Source organism: Spea bombifrons, chromosome 2, assembly GCF_027358695.1.
Source record: "Spea bombifrons isolate aSpeBom1 chromosome 2, aSpeBom1.2.pri, whole genome shotgun sequence".
Lineage (NCBI taxonomy): Eukaryota > Metazoa > Chordata > Amphibia > Anura > Pelobatidae > Spea > Spea bombifrons.
The window spans coordinates 56,768,043-56,785,519 of NC_071088.1; the positions used below are offsets into that span (position 1 = coordinate 56,768,043).

The 17,477-nt window shown below is 40.4% G+C and overlaps 1 protein-coding gene across 1 annotated transcript; it reads right to left on the reverse strand.

The window, feature by feature from the left end:
- Positions 1–1,718: 1,718 nt before the first annotated feature.
- GNAT2 (G protein subunit alpha transducin 2) lies at positions 1,719–17,079 on the reverse strand. The gene is made up of 8 exons (XM_053454314.1): positions 16,552–17,079; positions 10,199–10,241; positions 9,870–10,011; positions 5,226–5,383; positions 4,900–5,028; positions 3,509–3,638; positions 2,103–2,256; positions 1,719–1,917 (listed from the first exon to the last, which is right to left on the reverse strand). The coding sequence occupies exons 1-8, from the start codon at positions 16,667–16,669 to the stop codon at positions 1,727–1,729; spliced, it is 1,065 nt and encodes a 354-aa protein (XP_053310289.1). The 5' UTR covers positions 16,670–17,079; the 3' UTR covers positions 1,719–1,726.
- Between the last annotated feature and the right edge of the window lie 398 nt (positions 17,080–17,477).

Here is a 17,477-nt window from a genome sequence, read left to right on the forward strand (position 1 = left end):
AAGAAGCCCATGACCAGACTGGCAGCAGCACCGAACAGGATCACTATATATGTATTATGTTTCCTCCTGTTTTGACGCACCCAGAAACATCTACTACACGGCAAGCGTCAAGTACCACCTGGTACGACAAAGTTCAATATGATGATGTATGCACATAGAAAATGGAGAATTGTCCTCCACCGTTTGTACAACCTCTTTCATTTATTTATCAGTGTTCCAGATGGATCAAAGTTTGGGGTGAGTTCCTCCCAAATGAACGCCGCAACAAGAGTGAGAGTATATTCAAAGTGCAGGAAACAATAATTTAAGGTTGATTGTCTCTGAATGAAATTTGATTTTACAATGGATGACCCCCTCTAATGCTTTATTATGCCTTATACTACACAAGGATGGCCTGGCCCAAGTCTGCTTCTAACGCTCTCGTGTATGGAAGATCACTAGTTTAAGCTGCATCTATGATGAGTGAGTAGCAAATTGATGTTTTTCTTGGCCTCCAGGGCTATAAATCTTATTTGGAAGTATTTGTAGTTCCTCAAAGGCCCTCAGATTGTACCTCCATCCTGGATAAGGCACAATCAAAGCCAAGCGAAACGTCCACTACCAGAGGTTAAACTTGGAGATGGAGGAGACTTTATTATTTTGGCCTGCCAACAGTGCTCTGGGTCTCTCTGATTTCTGGACCCAGTTTACCTGCACCAATGCACGCAAAAGTTCTCCTAATCAACCCAAAGGACAATTCCCTCCCTCGTATGGAGGAGTGTAGCCTGTGCCAGTATATGTGCTCTACAGTATGCTTCTATATCTGGGAGACCAATACATCCTACGTTTCTAGGGGCCCCCTGATCCTGGTGAATAAGAGCAGTTTGCATTCTTTGGGGGCTTCAAGAGAATTGAGCGCATGATGTAGAGAAAGTGGGACAGGGCCATCACGTTAATTGCGATAATTATTCCAAGCATCTAGCTGATTTTATATGGGACCAGATGTGGCCATAATTTAAATCAACAATCTTAACCAATTTTGAATACTAAGGGGCTTGAGCTGATGGTAGAAGCATTTTTTGTAAACCTACAGTTTTGTTATAAATATAGACTCATTTTGCTAAGGGGCTTCCAGGTACCAAGACATAGCTTGTAAAATAGAGGATCATCTGTATGTATGCTCATGTAAACTTAGACGTAATTGATGGTTACTGTTTATGCAACTTCTTACAACGTACTTGAAATGCAATATTCCACCTTCGTGCTATGACTATTCTTGCCACTAAATGTGTATTGAAATTAAAAGGAAAGCTTTCCACACATACGCATAGTGTCTGAACAAACCCCATCCACAGCATTTGCCAAGTCAGTGCTAGAGGTGAGAATGCCATGCAGGAAGATGTGTTTGGACGAACACATCTCCTACACAGCATTTAAAGGGATCATGTGCATCAATTGCTACAGTGTCACTGTAATGCAGACATCCATGCTACTTTTACTAGTTAAAAAAAAATGAGGTGGTCATCTGTGACCTACTTCAAAGCACTTAATTCACTTAGTCTGTCATTAATGATGTTAGCAATGACTGCCTAGCACTAGCTAACTCAACTGCATGTTTATTATAACACACAGCAGTCCACTTGCTATCAAAGATGTGTCTGTAAAAAGAGTGTTTTAGGATTTTAAAGAACTGTGCATTTTAGGTTGAAGTGACCACACTCTGTCTTGATACTGGTTACGAAGGATCTCAGAACAGTCCACAGTCTTTCAGAGTCTCCTTAATGATGATATCTGTCACAGCATCAAACACAAATTTCACATTCTGTGTGTCAGTGGCACAGGTCAAGTGACCATAAATTTCTTTCGAATCTTTCCTCATATTCAAGTCAAGGAATTGCATCTTTATATAATTTCCTGCATCTTCATATGAGTTGGAACCTGTGGGCGATACATTTAAATAAATGAGGAGCACTGTCCTGGCAATGAATTCCTTAATATATATTGACCATAAAACCTTTTTATGGCAAAAAACTGGTCTAACACATAAAAATATATGCATTCAAAAAAATGTCTAACACTATATACAGGTAACCTATTATTATGGAATTGGTTATATCAGTTACCATCATAATCTGGAAAACAGATACTCAGGTGGACTTTCTTAATTTTCTGCTCAAAGAGGTCCTTTTTGTTCAGGAACAGGACAATGGATGTCGCAGCAAAGAACTTGTGATTGCAGATGCTGTTGAAGAGATGAAGAGATTCGTGCATCCGGTTCTATAAGGCAAAGACAGGAGACATAAAAAATACTGTGGCACTTGGTGATTTATGCTTTAAAGATTAAAATAACCCATAGACAAGTGTTCTGCAAACTTTTCCCTCCCATGACCTTGTGCAATCACATTAAATACATTCACAACATTATCCATGTGTAACATTTGGCTCATGGGACAAGCCTAATCAAGTGGTCTAGTAATATAGTGGCATCTAAAACAAACATAGACCGTAATCTTTCGGATAAATCTGATCTTTATTTACATGCAGCACACAGTAACTCAGGACTTTGTGACTGAATATCTCCAGTTTGGTTTTACAACTGTTATTGTATTGCGAGGCAAATTCCTCCAGCTACCTCAGACAGTTCTCAGTGCTGCATGCCAGGAGATATCATACCATGACACTTAGTATAATAAGGGGTGATTGAGTGCCCTGGTGTGACTTAACACTGGGCCCCAATCCTAAACTTGAAGAACCTTGGCACCATATTTACACTGTACCTTAAAATAATAAATAATGACTAGTATTGACTCCCTAGTACTACTGCCAGTAAAGGTTTGCCCAGAATTTAAGAAGGCAATTGAACTTTAATGAATATATATGTATTAAAAGCTAGTCATTTGTAAAATATAGAATCTGTTGCAAAGCATGACCTTGTAACCTAAAGATGAGAAAATTAAGAGGATGAATGTTCTAAAGAACAGGCAAAATAAAATATGGTTGTAGGCCTTGTTTCTTTTTACAACAAGCCAATAGATGCAAGCGTTATGATGCCCCACTTATATGCAGTATAGTTGACACTGTATATTCTCAAATTTAGGAATGTCTACACCTTACCATTTCACACAGGGTGTTACATCTGCGTTTTCCCGTCCAAACCCACCCTCAGCTCACTTTCTGTGCTCCCCTCAGTTTCTATATTCTCTCTTTCCCATGGTTCTTCCTTCTCCTTTCCGTGAAGTAGTGCCCTTTCCTACCTACCTAAGGGGGCACCTATCCAAACCCACTTTCGTACATGTTTTACAAATATTCAGACCCGCTGGGCGCTTTGTGCGTATTTTACATCTATTTCGATCCACTTGGAGTTTTGCACATGTTTTTACCCCTACCACACACGTATATATGTATATATATAAATATATATAAGCAAAATTAACTTGGATCCCATTAAAATGTACGGTTGGTAACAAAAATGTAATATCTGCATCCTACTAGTTCTATCTGTAACCAAAACACAGGTCATTGCTCTCACCACTTCCTCATCTTCCACCAGAACCATGTCATAGGCACTAAGTGCACCGCAGAATATGATACAGGTGACTCCCTCAAAGCAGTGGATCCACTTCTTACGTTCTGACCTCTGACCTCCAACATCAAACATCCTGTCAGGTAAGCAATATTTAGAATTGAGATAAAAATGTGAGGGGAAGAAGTCTGGTGGTGTTTGGTTATGTTAGTTGAAAATTGCTTTACATGGAATTTCACGTAAAAATACCACTTTATGTGATTCATGACAGGTGCTAGATTATTTGCTATATTATTTATAATTTTGTTAACATATGCATATATTTTAAGGTATTTATTTTCTTGTTGTTTTTCATCATATATGCCAGAATGCATAAAGATTATTTTATCTTGCAATCTGGTCAGTTACTGTGTTATAACCAGGGGCATAACTACAAATCACAGGACAATTAAAATAAACAAAAAAATTGCATTTTAAAAAAAAATCCGATTAATCGAAGAAATAACCGGTCAACTGATTGATTATGAAAATTAGCCAACCTAACGTCCAAACAGCCTGCCTGCTCCATCTTTGCCCCAATTTGTCAGTGCCCCCAAACTGTTTATCTGTGCCATCTTAGCCCCAGTTTGTCCGTGCCATCATTGCCCCCAAACAACTTGTCTGTGCTTTCTTTGCCCCTTGCCTCTCCAACATACACTGTGGCACACATATGTAAACACACTTACACAAATTACACATGCTAACACACACACACTTACTCATACTCACTAAAACACACCTACACACTCATTCTAACACACATACTCCGTCTCACACCACTCATGCCAATACACACTCCACCTCACACCACTTACATGCTCACACAACCAAACTCTCACACTTTTACAGACATTCATGCTTACACACGTATACATAGACAACCATGCTCACATACACTTATACATAGACATTTGCAGCCGCTTACCTAATACCTCTCCTGCAGCTTTTGATCCATGCTGCTCGCACACTGTGGCCTAATGTGACCCTGACATGTTCCTATCTCCCCATGCTGGTTGAAAATAGTTTAGAAAGGGGCCTTCTGACCTGGACAGGACCAGTCTAGGTTAGAAGGGCCCTTTGTGAACAATTTTGAATCGGTATGAGAAGACAAGAACAGTGCAGTTGCGCTACTTGTTATTGCTGAATTAAATTATCTTCGTTATGATTAACTAAACAGGTCATACTCAGTATACTCAGGTATATAAGTATATGTGCCACATACTAACAATAGCATACTTGAAAATGTCTCATGTTTGTGAGGGCCTAAAAAATTACTGAAGCACACTAGAAATCATAGTATACAGCCCAGAGAGTGCAGGAAGTTGTCTAGAGATGCTAAGTAATTTGCGCTGCAATACCTAAAATGAAGATCTTTGAAGGAAAATTGTGTCTCGATGATACCAGTAGTCTTCACCCGGGACCGCAGTACATCCTGCTCATTGGGAATGTAATCTGGAGCAGTGATCCTGTCCAGCTGATTCAGGTAACTGGTGGTATGAAAAAAATAGCCAGTGATGGGACATTCTCCTTAAATGTATGGCAGTAACATACTTGGTGCATTTATCTAAAGAACATTTGAACAGTGAAAACTCTAATGCTCATGGAGTTATATTTCAAAACAGATGAGGACATTTTATAGGGAGTTTCAGCCTCTCTCCATGGAGTTGCTTTCTCTTTAACTTACTATGATGCAGAATCGTTTAACTGGTATTCTGCTGCTCTCTCAAAGGAGACCTGTACCCCCTCATCTTTCCAGAGCCTCTTGATCACATCCACCAGTTCTGGAGGCATAGTACCTTCTTCAATGGAGTCAGCCAAGTGGCAAAGGAGACGTCCATCATCCTGTCCAGAAATTTTATGGAATTACTGTCAGTTGCTCAACGCTATTAAGTATCACAGAAATAGACTGTAGCTCTTATAACGCTCACCTTGAGGCATAGAAAGGATCGCACAGAGAATATTTAAATGTATTTGCTTCTATTGATACAAAATTATATATATATATATATATATATATATATATATATAGTCACGGAGCTGGGTAGTCCGACCGACTACCTCCGCTGACTTGTGCTCCCTTAGCCTAGGACAACACACTCTTTACCCGGTTTCCCAGTCACTAGCCGAGACTCAGTGTAGGGTATAACCAAAACAAAGACTGCTGTATTTTTCACGCACAGGGCTGGATATAGCCAGCAAAGCACACATTAACATAAAACAAGATATTGGGATACAAACCACCCCTTTGATCTGCCTCCCAGAGACTACAGGGTCAGTAAAGGGATTAACAATACAATAGGGTCCCAACCTCCACTATCTATTACTGGCCAAAATCAGTTCCAAGGTTTGGCTGGGGTAAATGTCTGTAGTGGTGGAACTTTGGGGGGGGGCATATACAACACAACGTACCATGGAAAGGTCAGATATTAAACTGAAACAATGGCGGTCACTCCCTGGTTGCAAATCCTGGCTGTCTGCCACAGATAATCCCCTCAGCAAGTGATAGGAAGATATACTGGTGGTGGATACAGAAGTCTTTACAAACCCAGGGCCCATAGTCGGTAGGGAGGAGGCTGGCTCTCAGGCCTCTCCAGTGGCCCCAGTGATGGAGGGTTCCATCACACATATATAATACAGTCATGTGAAATAGAAAGTACTTTGAATTCTGTGGTTTTACATATCAGGACATAATAACAATAATTTTTTCTTAGCAGGTTAAAATACTAGGTCAACACAGCCTTATATGTATATATATCTAATATGTGTTAACACTTGTCATGATTTATTCAACACAAATAAAGTCAAAATGGAGAATCAATGTGTATATACAACTATATATATACTGTGTATGTCTATTAGAGTAATATTTTGCCTAACTATCCTTAATCTAACTGGCTCTGTTCATCACAGTGACAGAATGGCCAGCAGGGAGTGTCACATTAATGCAGATTCAGACTGCTTTTTTATTCTTTTAATGTGATCAGGTGTGACACTTTGACATGATGCCACATCTTAACTCAAGGGTCAACAAGTTTGGTTTGGATCTAGGAGCCAGCCAAAAAATATAGGGATAATTTCTTTCCCGATCATGTTTTTATTTTCATATATTTAAAGTCCTTGTTCTCTTCTAAAAAATGTCCCATTCTAAAGATAATAAAGGTTGCATAAAATATATGTAATACATAAAGTTAAAAATCAATCCATTTAATATAGAATTTATAAATACATTAGTGAAACCATTAATCAATTTAATAAATTGATAAACCAATACATTAAAATATTAGTAAATCAGGTTACTAATTAATTGCTAAATATGAATTGCTACATTAATTGTAACTAATATACACTTACACACTCTAACACCATTCAGTAACAGACACTAATGGACATGCATGATAACACCATACACTAATACACACACACTCTAACACTATATGCTGACATACACTCACAGTGTAACACACACAACACCATACACTCCTACATATAATAACACCACACTCTTATACACATGCACACACTGACTCTATACATACATTCACACGCTAAATCTGGTGTTATACATACATACACAATGACCTGCAGTACAATACACATACACAGACTCTACAGCTACACACACACTATTCATAAATTAACAAAAACACTGACTCTGGCACTATACATACACGCACACTGACTCAGGAACTATACATATACATACACACTGACTCTAGCACTATAGAACACACATACATACACTAACCCTGTCCGCCTCTCAATTTCTAAGACTTTACCCAGACACACACACTTTTACTAATAACCAAACACATACACACACTAACAAACCCAAAGACATGTTCAAACACTAACATACCCCAGACACACACTAAATACATGCAGCATACATTAAAATACCGGTATACATACACTAATATACCCAAAGACACATATTCGCAGACTAAAACAGCCAAACATACACACATTTTCACTTATTGACATACCCAGACACACACACTAACATACACACACACACACTAACATGCACACATGCAAACACCTAGAAACACACACACACACACACACAAAACTCACTCATCCACAAAGAAAACCTGAAGAAGCTCACCTGGCATGCTGCTTCCTAATCCTGCAATGATGCTATGTCACCCCACTAAACCCTGCCTACTCTTGGAAATTAAGGAGATAAAGGGGTAAATCCAGGTGTTGGGACTTACCTCTTTATCCCTACAACTCCCATTGTAGGTCTTTCATGGGTCTGCCAATGTACCAGGCATACCTGGATATTTTTGTGTGTTTTAATAATAACATTGTTAGAATCACTACAGCCAAGTTAGCTATTAGAGAAACCACCAGTAATAGTAGTAATCTATCTATTAATATATACATAAATAAGTATAACAGTTCTCATTCATGTAGAGATTAAGCAATATAGTGTAAACTTTCACTATCCCTATTGTTTTGAGTTTTTTTTTGTTTGTTTTTTTACCATATTCCAATTTATTTGCAACAACAAAATTGCACGTATAATTACTTCTGGTAATATGATACATCTCAATTTTTTCAGCAGTACAGATAGAGAAGAGCTACCGTCTGAACTGATAAAAAACCTTGTGCTACTGTGTGTATTCTCCGTGACCAAGGCTGTTTTAACACTTTTGCAGCGCTCGTATTTAGCTGTAATTTTCTCCTCTCCTATTTAGTGTACCCACACAAGTTATATATTGTTTTTTTCAGGACAATAAGGTATTTCTTCAGATAACATTTTTTGATCATATCATCTAATTTCCTATAAAAACAATAATAAAATATGATGAAAAATGTAGAAAGCTTTTATTTAAAATATTTTATTCATCTACAAAAGCTAATGAGAAAACCTGCTAAATAGATTCTACTTTTTGTCCTGAGTTTAGAAATACTCAATGTTTTTATGGGTTTTTTTTTTTTTTTTTGCAAGTTATAGGGCAATAAGTACAAGTAGCGTTTTACTATTTTAAAACCACTTTTTGTTTCCAAATCTGGTCATTCTGCCCCATGTTCTATTTGGGACATCTTTGAAGCCGGCCAATGCAACTTAACCCCATCAAACCATATATGTTTGAAAACTAGACACCCCAAGGTATTTCAAATGCTGAAATTGTAACCCAAATTGTACTTCAGGTGTGAATTTACAGCTTCTGGTATATGTCACTGTCACACAACATCCCAATATGTGTTCATCAACATCTCCCGACTACAGTGATACCCTCCATGCATGGGTTTGTCATGTTGTTTGGGAGGTAAAACTCCACATTTGGGAAGTGCGCATTTTTTAACTTGGAACTTTCACATATGGTCCTCCTGCCACCATGTCTTATTTTGGACATCTTTGAAGCCGGTCAGTACAATTTACCCCATCAAATCATATATTTTTTTAAAAAAATTGTTGTTCAGCAACATCTCTTGAGTACAGCGATACTCCCCTTGTATGGGGTTGTCTGGTTGTTTGGGGCCAAAAGGCCACATTTGGGACATCTTTGAACCTGGCCACTCCAATTTACCTTATCAAATAATTCCCCTTGGGTATTTGAAATGCTAGTATCTTAACTCTTTTCATGTCAGAATTCTTGGGAAGATACAGCGCTAATTTTAGCACTTGCTCATAAAAATAATAATTTTTTCAAATATATTTTTGGACTTTTTTTTTTTTTACATTTTGTTGGAACTGGATGGTTCTTCTGATGGTGACATCACTGCATAATTATTTTTAAATGTTACCACATTTTTATAATTTTTTTAGATATTTTAATTTTTAAAATTTTTTCAATTATTTTTTTAATATTTTACTAATCATATTGTGAATAGAAAGCTGGTCTCCATTGATCTGTATTCCTCCTGGAATCCTGGGAGAGACCCTCCCAGAAATGTGTTTATTTTTTAAAGGATGCCGCCATCTTGCAAGAGGCGAAATCTCTTCCAGTAGCGCTTGCCACCACTATCCGGAGTGCGTCCACAGTGCATCCTGGGGTGGGTGTTCAGTGTCACTGAATGCCTTTTCAGCGACACCATTAAAGCTTAGGAGGCATTTGTTGCTAAATTCCTAAACACTTTTAAAACGGGCGTACGCCGCCATACAGTGTATGGTGGATGTTGATGCCAGAGGAGGGGCCACACATTGAAGCATCACAGCAACACTATCTAAGCAAAGAAAGGAATCTAAGCTTGTTTAGTGCCATAACGTGTCAGGCACAACATTGGCCGTTAAGTGACTACTTTTCAACGTGCCTGGAACATCATTGGTGGTTAAGGGGTTAAAGGTACAAAACCACATTTTTGTTTATTTTACACTAACCGCTCTACTCATGTCCCCATAGTCTATGCCCAGAGTGGACATGGCACGGATTATGGCCAGGATGGACTGCAGCACATTTCCATAAATGATAGACTTAAACTCCAGACATTCCTCTTGTGTATATCCATCCTGATGAATGATCCTTTAGGAAGAAAAAAAAAGGGTGAGATTTTTCTTTTATCACACCCACCCCATCCATGGACCACCCATCCGGTGTTTACAGTTGTTTTTAAATCGAAGGGGAACAGGAATATTGATTTGGCCACATATATAAAAGACAAAATACACAACCTGGAGTTATATTTTATAATTTCAACAGGGACACTTACTTCATCTGCTTAACAATTGTACTCTTCCCAGATTCACCGGCTCCTGCAGAAAGGCCAGATAACACTGTGAGCATTAACTTAAAGATTACAAAATGCTACATACAGACTGAGAGGAGACCTTATACAAAAAATGTAAAACATGCATATTACACATCATTCACATGTGGACAAGAAAAGATGATTGCAAATATATTAAAGAACAGGAACATGTTTTCTTATTTTACAGATATACATCACCAACCGTCTGGGACGGTTTACTGTATCTGATAGTGTCCGAGTAACCAGTTGTCTTTAGCTGGAATTCCTGGCTGTTGAGGGTCTCAGATCCTTTAAGAATGATCCTATGAAACACCCAGGCATAAGTTCTCAATCTTTATAATATAGCACTACAGCTGCTTTGCACTTGTTATTAAGTTTCTCCACCCAAATAAGCAGGGCCGGACTGGGACTGAAAAGCAGCCCTGGAAAAATTTGGAGACCAGCCCCATATAGTTTATCTCACGGTGAAGCTCTTATACCCACACGCACCCCTTATACACACCCGAGTCACACTATGTGCCATTCTTTTTATCTCATTATTTGTATTAAAATGTCAGAAAGCAAAAGTGTTAAAAGGCCCTAATAAATGAAATACATTACACATAATGGGATCAAAACATTTACTACTGTGAACATTTTTAGATGAAAGAGTTCCATTTTATTCAGTGGAACAAAACACTGATCACATTATTCTTCACGATATTCTGGTAAGAAACTTTTATTTCTTTATTAATTCATGTAGACTATTTTTTTCCATATTTAATAAAAACTATGATTGAGACATGTTTGGTTTTTATTTCCTTTCATATGCACCTCTGCCCCCAGGCTTGCCACTCTGCCCCCCTGATATGCCTTCTAACCCCCTATATGCCACTCTGCCTCCAGAAATGCCTTATACCCCCTATATGCCACTCTGTCCCATGATATGCCTTCTAACCCCCTATATGCCACTCTGCCATATAGGGGGTTAAAAGGCATATCATGGGACAGAGTGGCATATAGTGGGTATAAGGCATTCCTGGAGGCAGAGTGGCATGAAGGGGGTTAAAAGGCATATCATGGGGCACTCTGCCTCCAGAAAAGCCTTATGCCCCCCTATATGCCACTCTGCCGCCCTGATATGCTTTATACCCTCCTATATGCCACTCTGCCCCATAATATGCCTTTTAATCCCCTATATGCCACTCTGCCTCCAGAAATGCCTTTTACTCCCTATGTCACTCTGCCTCCAGAAATGCCTTATACCCCCCATTTGCCACTCTGCCTCCCTGATATGCCTCAACCCTCCTATATGCCCCTCTGCCCCGTGATATGCCTTTTAACCCCCCTTTTGCCACTCCACCTCCAGATATGCATTTTGACCCCCTATATGTCACTCTGCATCCAGAAATGCCTTATACCCCTATATGTCACTCTGTCCCATGATATGCCTTCTAACCCCCTATATGCCACTCTGCCATATAGGGGGTTAAAAGGCATATCATGGGACAGAGTGGCATATAGGGGGGTATAAGGCATTTCTGGAGGCAGAGTGGCATAAAGGGGGTTAAAAGGCATATCATGGGGCATTCTGCCTACAGAAAAGCCTTATGCCCCCCTATATGCCACTCTGCCTCCCTGATATGCCTCAACCCTCCTATATGCCACTCTGTCCCATGATATGCCTTCTAACCCCCTATATGCCACTCTGCCATATAGGAGGTTAAAAGGCATATCATGGGACATTTTTGTTTACTTTATATGGCAAGCCGATCCAGCTTGCCATATCAAATAAAAAATTATATATGCCACTCTGTCCCATGATATGCCTTCTAACCCCCTATATGCCACTCTGCCATATAGGGGGTTAAAAGGCATATCATGGGACAGAGTGGCATATAGGGGGTATAAGGCATTTCTGGAGGCAGAGTGGCATGAAGGGGGATATGCTTTATACCCTCCTATATGCTCCTCTGCCCCATGATATACCTTTTAACCCCCTTTATGCCACTCTGCCTCCAGATATGCCTTTTGACCCTCTATATGTCACTCTGCATCCAGAAATGCCTTATACCCCTATATGCAACTCTGGCATATAGGGGGTTAAAAGGCATATCATGGGACAGAGTGGCATATAGGGGGGTATAAGGCATTTCTGGAGGCAGAGTGGCATATAGGGGGACACACTTACATACACACACATGCCGATTTTTTTTGTTTTTAACAAATAAAAACATTATACAGTAAAAAAAATACATCATTTTACTCACCTTCTACTTCTCTTGACTTCCTGGTAGCTGCACACTGTTCTCCTCTATGCTGACAGGATGCCACTGACCTGACATCCGGTGCTGCAGCAGTCTGAGTGCGAGGGGGCGGAGCTTCCACCTCACGCTGCTCCCATCACTATGCAGCCATCAGACTGCTGGGAATGTAATCTAAACGGCCGGTGCGTGCTGATGCCGCCGGCCGGAGCTACTTTAACACTTTTTTTTTATTTATATGGTAAGCTGGATCGGCTTGCCATATAAAGTAAAAAAAAGTATTAAAGCAGAGGCGGCCGGCGGCATCAACACGCACCGGCCGTTTAGATTACATTCCCAGCAATCTGATTGCCGCATAGTGATGGAAGCAGCGTGAGGGGTGAAAGGTCAGTGCGAGGGGGCGGAGCTTTCACCCCTCACACTGCTCCCATCACTAGACGGCCATCGCACACGGCTGCTGGGTGCTGATGCCGGCCGGCCACATCAGCACCCAGCGGCCGCTTTGATTAGATTTCGGCCAGCCTGGGGGGCAATTGCCCCCCTGCCCAGCCCGCCCCTGGCACCGAGGGAGGCGTTCAATGCCATTTGCAGCCGCTTAGCGGCTGTCTTCATGGTTAGTCTGCCAGCCGCCCAGCCCACGGACCTTCCGGCCCACCGGGAAATTTCCCGGTATCCCGGTGGGCCAGTCCGGCCCTGCAAATAAGGTAGACAACTACTAGTACTGAGTGTAGTTAACAAGCACTAATTTATTAGAAAAAAGGCACATCATGGAAAAAAGGTCAGTTAACAACCAATGATGTGCCTGGCATGTCATGGCATTGAATGAGCTTAAAAAGTGATCAATGATTGCTTCCTTTGCTCAAATGCAAATGCCTTGATACTGGGACATTCAGCAACACCAAAAAAATCGTAAACAATCTCAAAACTGGCTGTGTATCTTCCAAAAAATCCTGACATGTAAAGTATTCAAATATCAGCATCTGAAATAAGTTGGTTTATGGGGTAAATTGAATTGGCCGGCTTCAAAGACGTCCCTAAAAGGACATGGGCCCAGGCTCAGGTGTCAAAATGAGAAAACAAATTTCAACTCCCGAATGTGGCCTTTTAGCCCCAAAAGAACTCGACAAACCTATGCGGGAAATGTTGCTTAACACATATTGTGCCCCGCGACATCAGCAGGGACGTTCACTGACGCCAGTGGGAACACCCACCAAGGTCAGCGGGAACATGTGACCACTGACGTTAGCAGGTAGTCCTGGCGGCATCCCACATAGTGAGGGCTCCGGGTAGTGGAGCCTAAAAGTCCCCAGGTATGCTTATGGGAAAAAATGATCTGAAAAGTACCTGCGTTTTCCGTGTCATTCAACAGGGATTGGCATGGGCAGCTCAACCTTTATTGTATGAAGCTGCTCGCTGCCAATTAGACTTGTGCATTTGTCTTCGGGCGACCAACCAATTTTTTGATGCCAGAGGAAGTCACTGCAAGCGCCCAATAGGCTCACTCGCACTGCTCTTTAACCCCTGACGACGAACCTACGGATTTTCGCTTCCGTCAACTCCTGCGATTTCGCAAAGATAAGGTAGGCTAGATGGGGAAGGGACCAGGGAGATTAGTAGACGAAGATTAGTAGTCTTTGTCTACGTTTTACTGCCGCTATCTTCTCTTCTTCATGTCTTCAGAACGAACATGGAAATGCACTCTTCGTGTTTGTTTTCATGTTCCCCCGAAGACGAATAAACAAGTTTACATTTAACTGATAGAGCAGAGAGACCAGTGGTCTCTGCCGGCCAAGTTATGGCACCAGGATTTTAAAAGTCTGTACAAGCGACTCTATTTGTCCGCCATCAGCCCCCTGCTGGCGACCAATAGAGTTGCTCATACGGACATTTCAACTCTTTTTTTTTTTTTCCGAAGACGAACGCGAAGACCTCCCTGGTGCCCATGTCTACTGCCAATACCTACCCCTAGTAGGCACGAGCACTTCTACTCCTATTAAATCTCTCCTATCACGCTTCTGTTCTGTGACAGACTCACAAAAAAAAGTACACTGTGTAATAGGCATTATTTGTTAGAGTGGGTTTACATAACCTAGGGACCAGAGTCTTTTTGTCATTTTTATCATATGTTTGTTAATCCATGATTCCCCTCTTCCATATTTAATAAGCCTGCATAAATTATATATTTTTTGTTCAGGAGTAGTACTACCTTCTTTTAAAATTATATGTAATAATAATAAAACCTAAGAAAAGAAATACATAAAACATATTAATTATTAGTGATAATAGCAAAATATAGTAAAATACTATACTAAAATGGAAAAAAAAAAGATTTTGCACTTTTTCTACAGTGTAGATGCCACATCTAGCAATGACCCAATTTATGTTCGGCAACATCCTCTCATACCCCACACCAGCAAATATGAGGGAGCTTGGTGCCAGGGGTAACCTCGTGTGGGCTCCTGCTACCTGAAGTCTATCCTTGTGGGATGTGGCCAGGGCTGACCACTAATGACGGTGGGCAGTCTCGCTGATGTTAGTGGGCGGTGAGTGGGGCACATCAAGACCCCACTCTCGCGACCTGGAGAATTCGGATGTTGACCCAGAGAACCAGAAAAGTAACGATTCTCCTGGAGTTCTCCGGGCTAAACCCGGAGAGTTCCCAGGTGTGCACATTGGCCTTGTTAACCACACTTTTACCTCTGTGTGTTTTTACTAGGCAATATGGGGATTCTGGACTTGGTTCTCCCTATTGTCCAAAACATTTCCTGAAAGCCAAGGAGCTGGAGGGGCAAGAAAGATAAGCAAAATCATAGCGGCTTCTGCTATATAAAAAAAATGTTAATTTAACTCCGCTGTCATATGCATTGAAAAAAAATGTCCCCACTTGCCAGCTAAATGCCCTGCAAGAGACGCATTCGGCTGAATACAACGTTCTGCACATGGCATACTCATCTCCAACTTCATATGATAAAATATTTTAACTCCCTTGAACCTACCTACATATTTTTATTGAATAAATAAATTCAATATGGTAAACCTGATAAGCCTGTATCAAACATTTAATCAATCTTACAAATAGCTCCAATGGATGTCCATTGCAGATTCAATATACACAGAGCTACTTTGTCAAGTAAAGTCTGGATACTATTTATTTTAAAACACCAACTAAAGAGATTACTATCTATAATTTGTAGAGATAAACTTTTAGTTGGTTGAAGGGTTAACCCCCACTGGTGGCACCCCCTCTCTCCCACTAATCACCTTTACAAAATAATCAGCCTAAAAAGCTGCAGCTGCTCCTGTTATATTATAGGATTATATACATCAGAGATCAAACCTTTACGGTTCTATGCTTAGGACACACTGTTTCTTCCTGGTTGCTCCTTATATCTCTCTAAAACCATTTATTTTTCCCAGTGACACTTTTCCTACTGTATATGTATAATGAGATCATATGAAAATGCTTATATAATTGTATAACAGTGTGTTTTGTTTAGTAAAGGGAGAGGTGGTAGGAGAGTTTGAGATTTCTCACTTCACTATTCATTATGAAGGGTCAAATTCAAAACGTTTCTTTGTTGTGAGGGGCTGAGCTGGCCCTGTATATTTTATATTTCAATGTGTAAGGAGACTCTGCACATTTAACTACACATTATACAGGGTCAGCCAAGCTATTCCTGTAGCAGAAGCTCACTGAGGTTGGCTCTTCATAACATATAGTAGTGAAGTCAAAAAGCTGAAACACTACTCTCCCTTTAGTGAATAAACCGCAATGAGGATGGCATCTATGTAGCATTCCCTGTTAACCCCAAGTGTCTATTGGACAATTTATGTGTATCTATATTACAACATATTGTCATGTTCACATTAATAGATACCTCTCATTCATATAGCATGAGCCCCAGTAATATTGCAAATCTCTGTATCAATATATATCTCCCTTTCTTCCATTTCTTTCCTTTAAGTACTCCTCACCTTCCTATCTTAATGGTGTGTCCACAGCTGTTTTGAACTCACCATGTCTCCTCTCTTAGTTCTCTCACTTTTCCCCATCATCTCCCCACTTCATACCCAGCAGTAACAGCTTCACAGTCTTGGCATCTTTGGCAGCATCCTCTTGCAACTTCTTCTCCAGCTCACGGGATCTCCTGGCCAGCTCTTTATCTTGTGCACTAGCTCCGCTCCCCATCTCCGAATATCTCTCTCTACTGCTGAGGATCTCTTCCAGTTCCTTTGATGATAGTTTGTGTGTCTTCTTATCCAGTTATGATGGTTTCTTAGATGTTATTGTCCACTGTCTCCCTTGTCCACTGTCTCCTTTGTCCACTGTGCTGCACTTTTCCACCTGATCTTATTTTCTTCTAATGCCTTAAGTTATTTTCTTTCACTTTCCACACTCAAGAAACCTTGGTTTTCTATTTTCCAATTGATGCTGTTCCACGGTATCTATTCCATTAGAGACTCCCAGTCACTCACTTTCTCTAAAATTTCCGTCTTCCTTGCTATAACGCTACTGTCAATGTGGCCTCAGCCTTGCTCTACTTGCATCAGATAATTGTACTCTCTCCCTCCTGGACCACTTCTGTCTTCTGTCAGTCACTCTCTCTAATGCCTGTAAGATGGGCTCCTTAGGACAAAAGAATCCCAACTGTCACCTGACCTAAGAAATCTCATTACAAGTCTAAGAGCTTAAAGTTCATAATGGAGGATGATGGGAGAGGGAGGACTGAAGATTTCAAAGTGGAGAGTGAGAAGTGATATGAGGTGTTGGACATTCTAAGGACTCTGGGTGTAGTGGAGATAGGAACAATGGTGATTTACGCAAGGATGCAGATGAAGAGTCAATAAACCCCACCCCCAAAACATAAAAAAATAGACTGGTGTTCAGTTTTATAATACAAGTACATAACCAGAAACCTGCAGTCATATGTCATAGGCTTGTTATAATTTGTTATTATTAATGTCAGTACGACATCATCTGCTGAAGAGGCAATTCG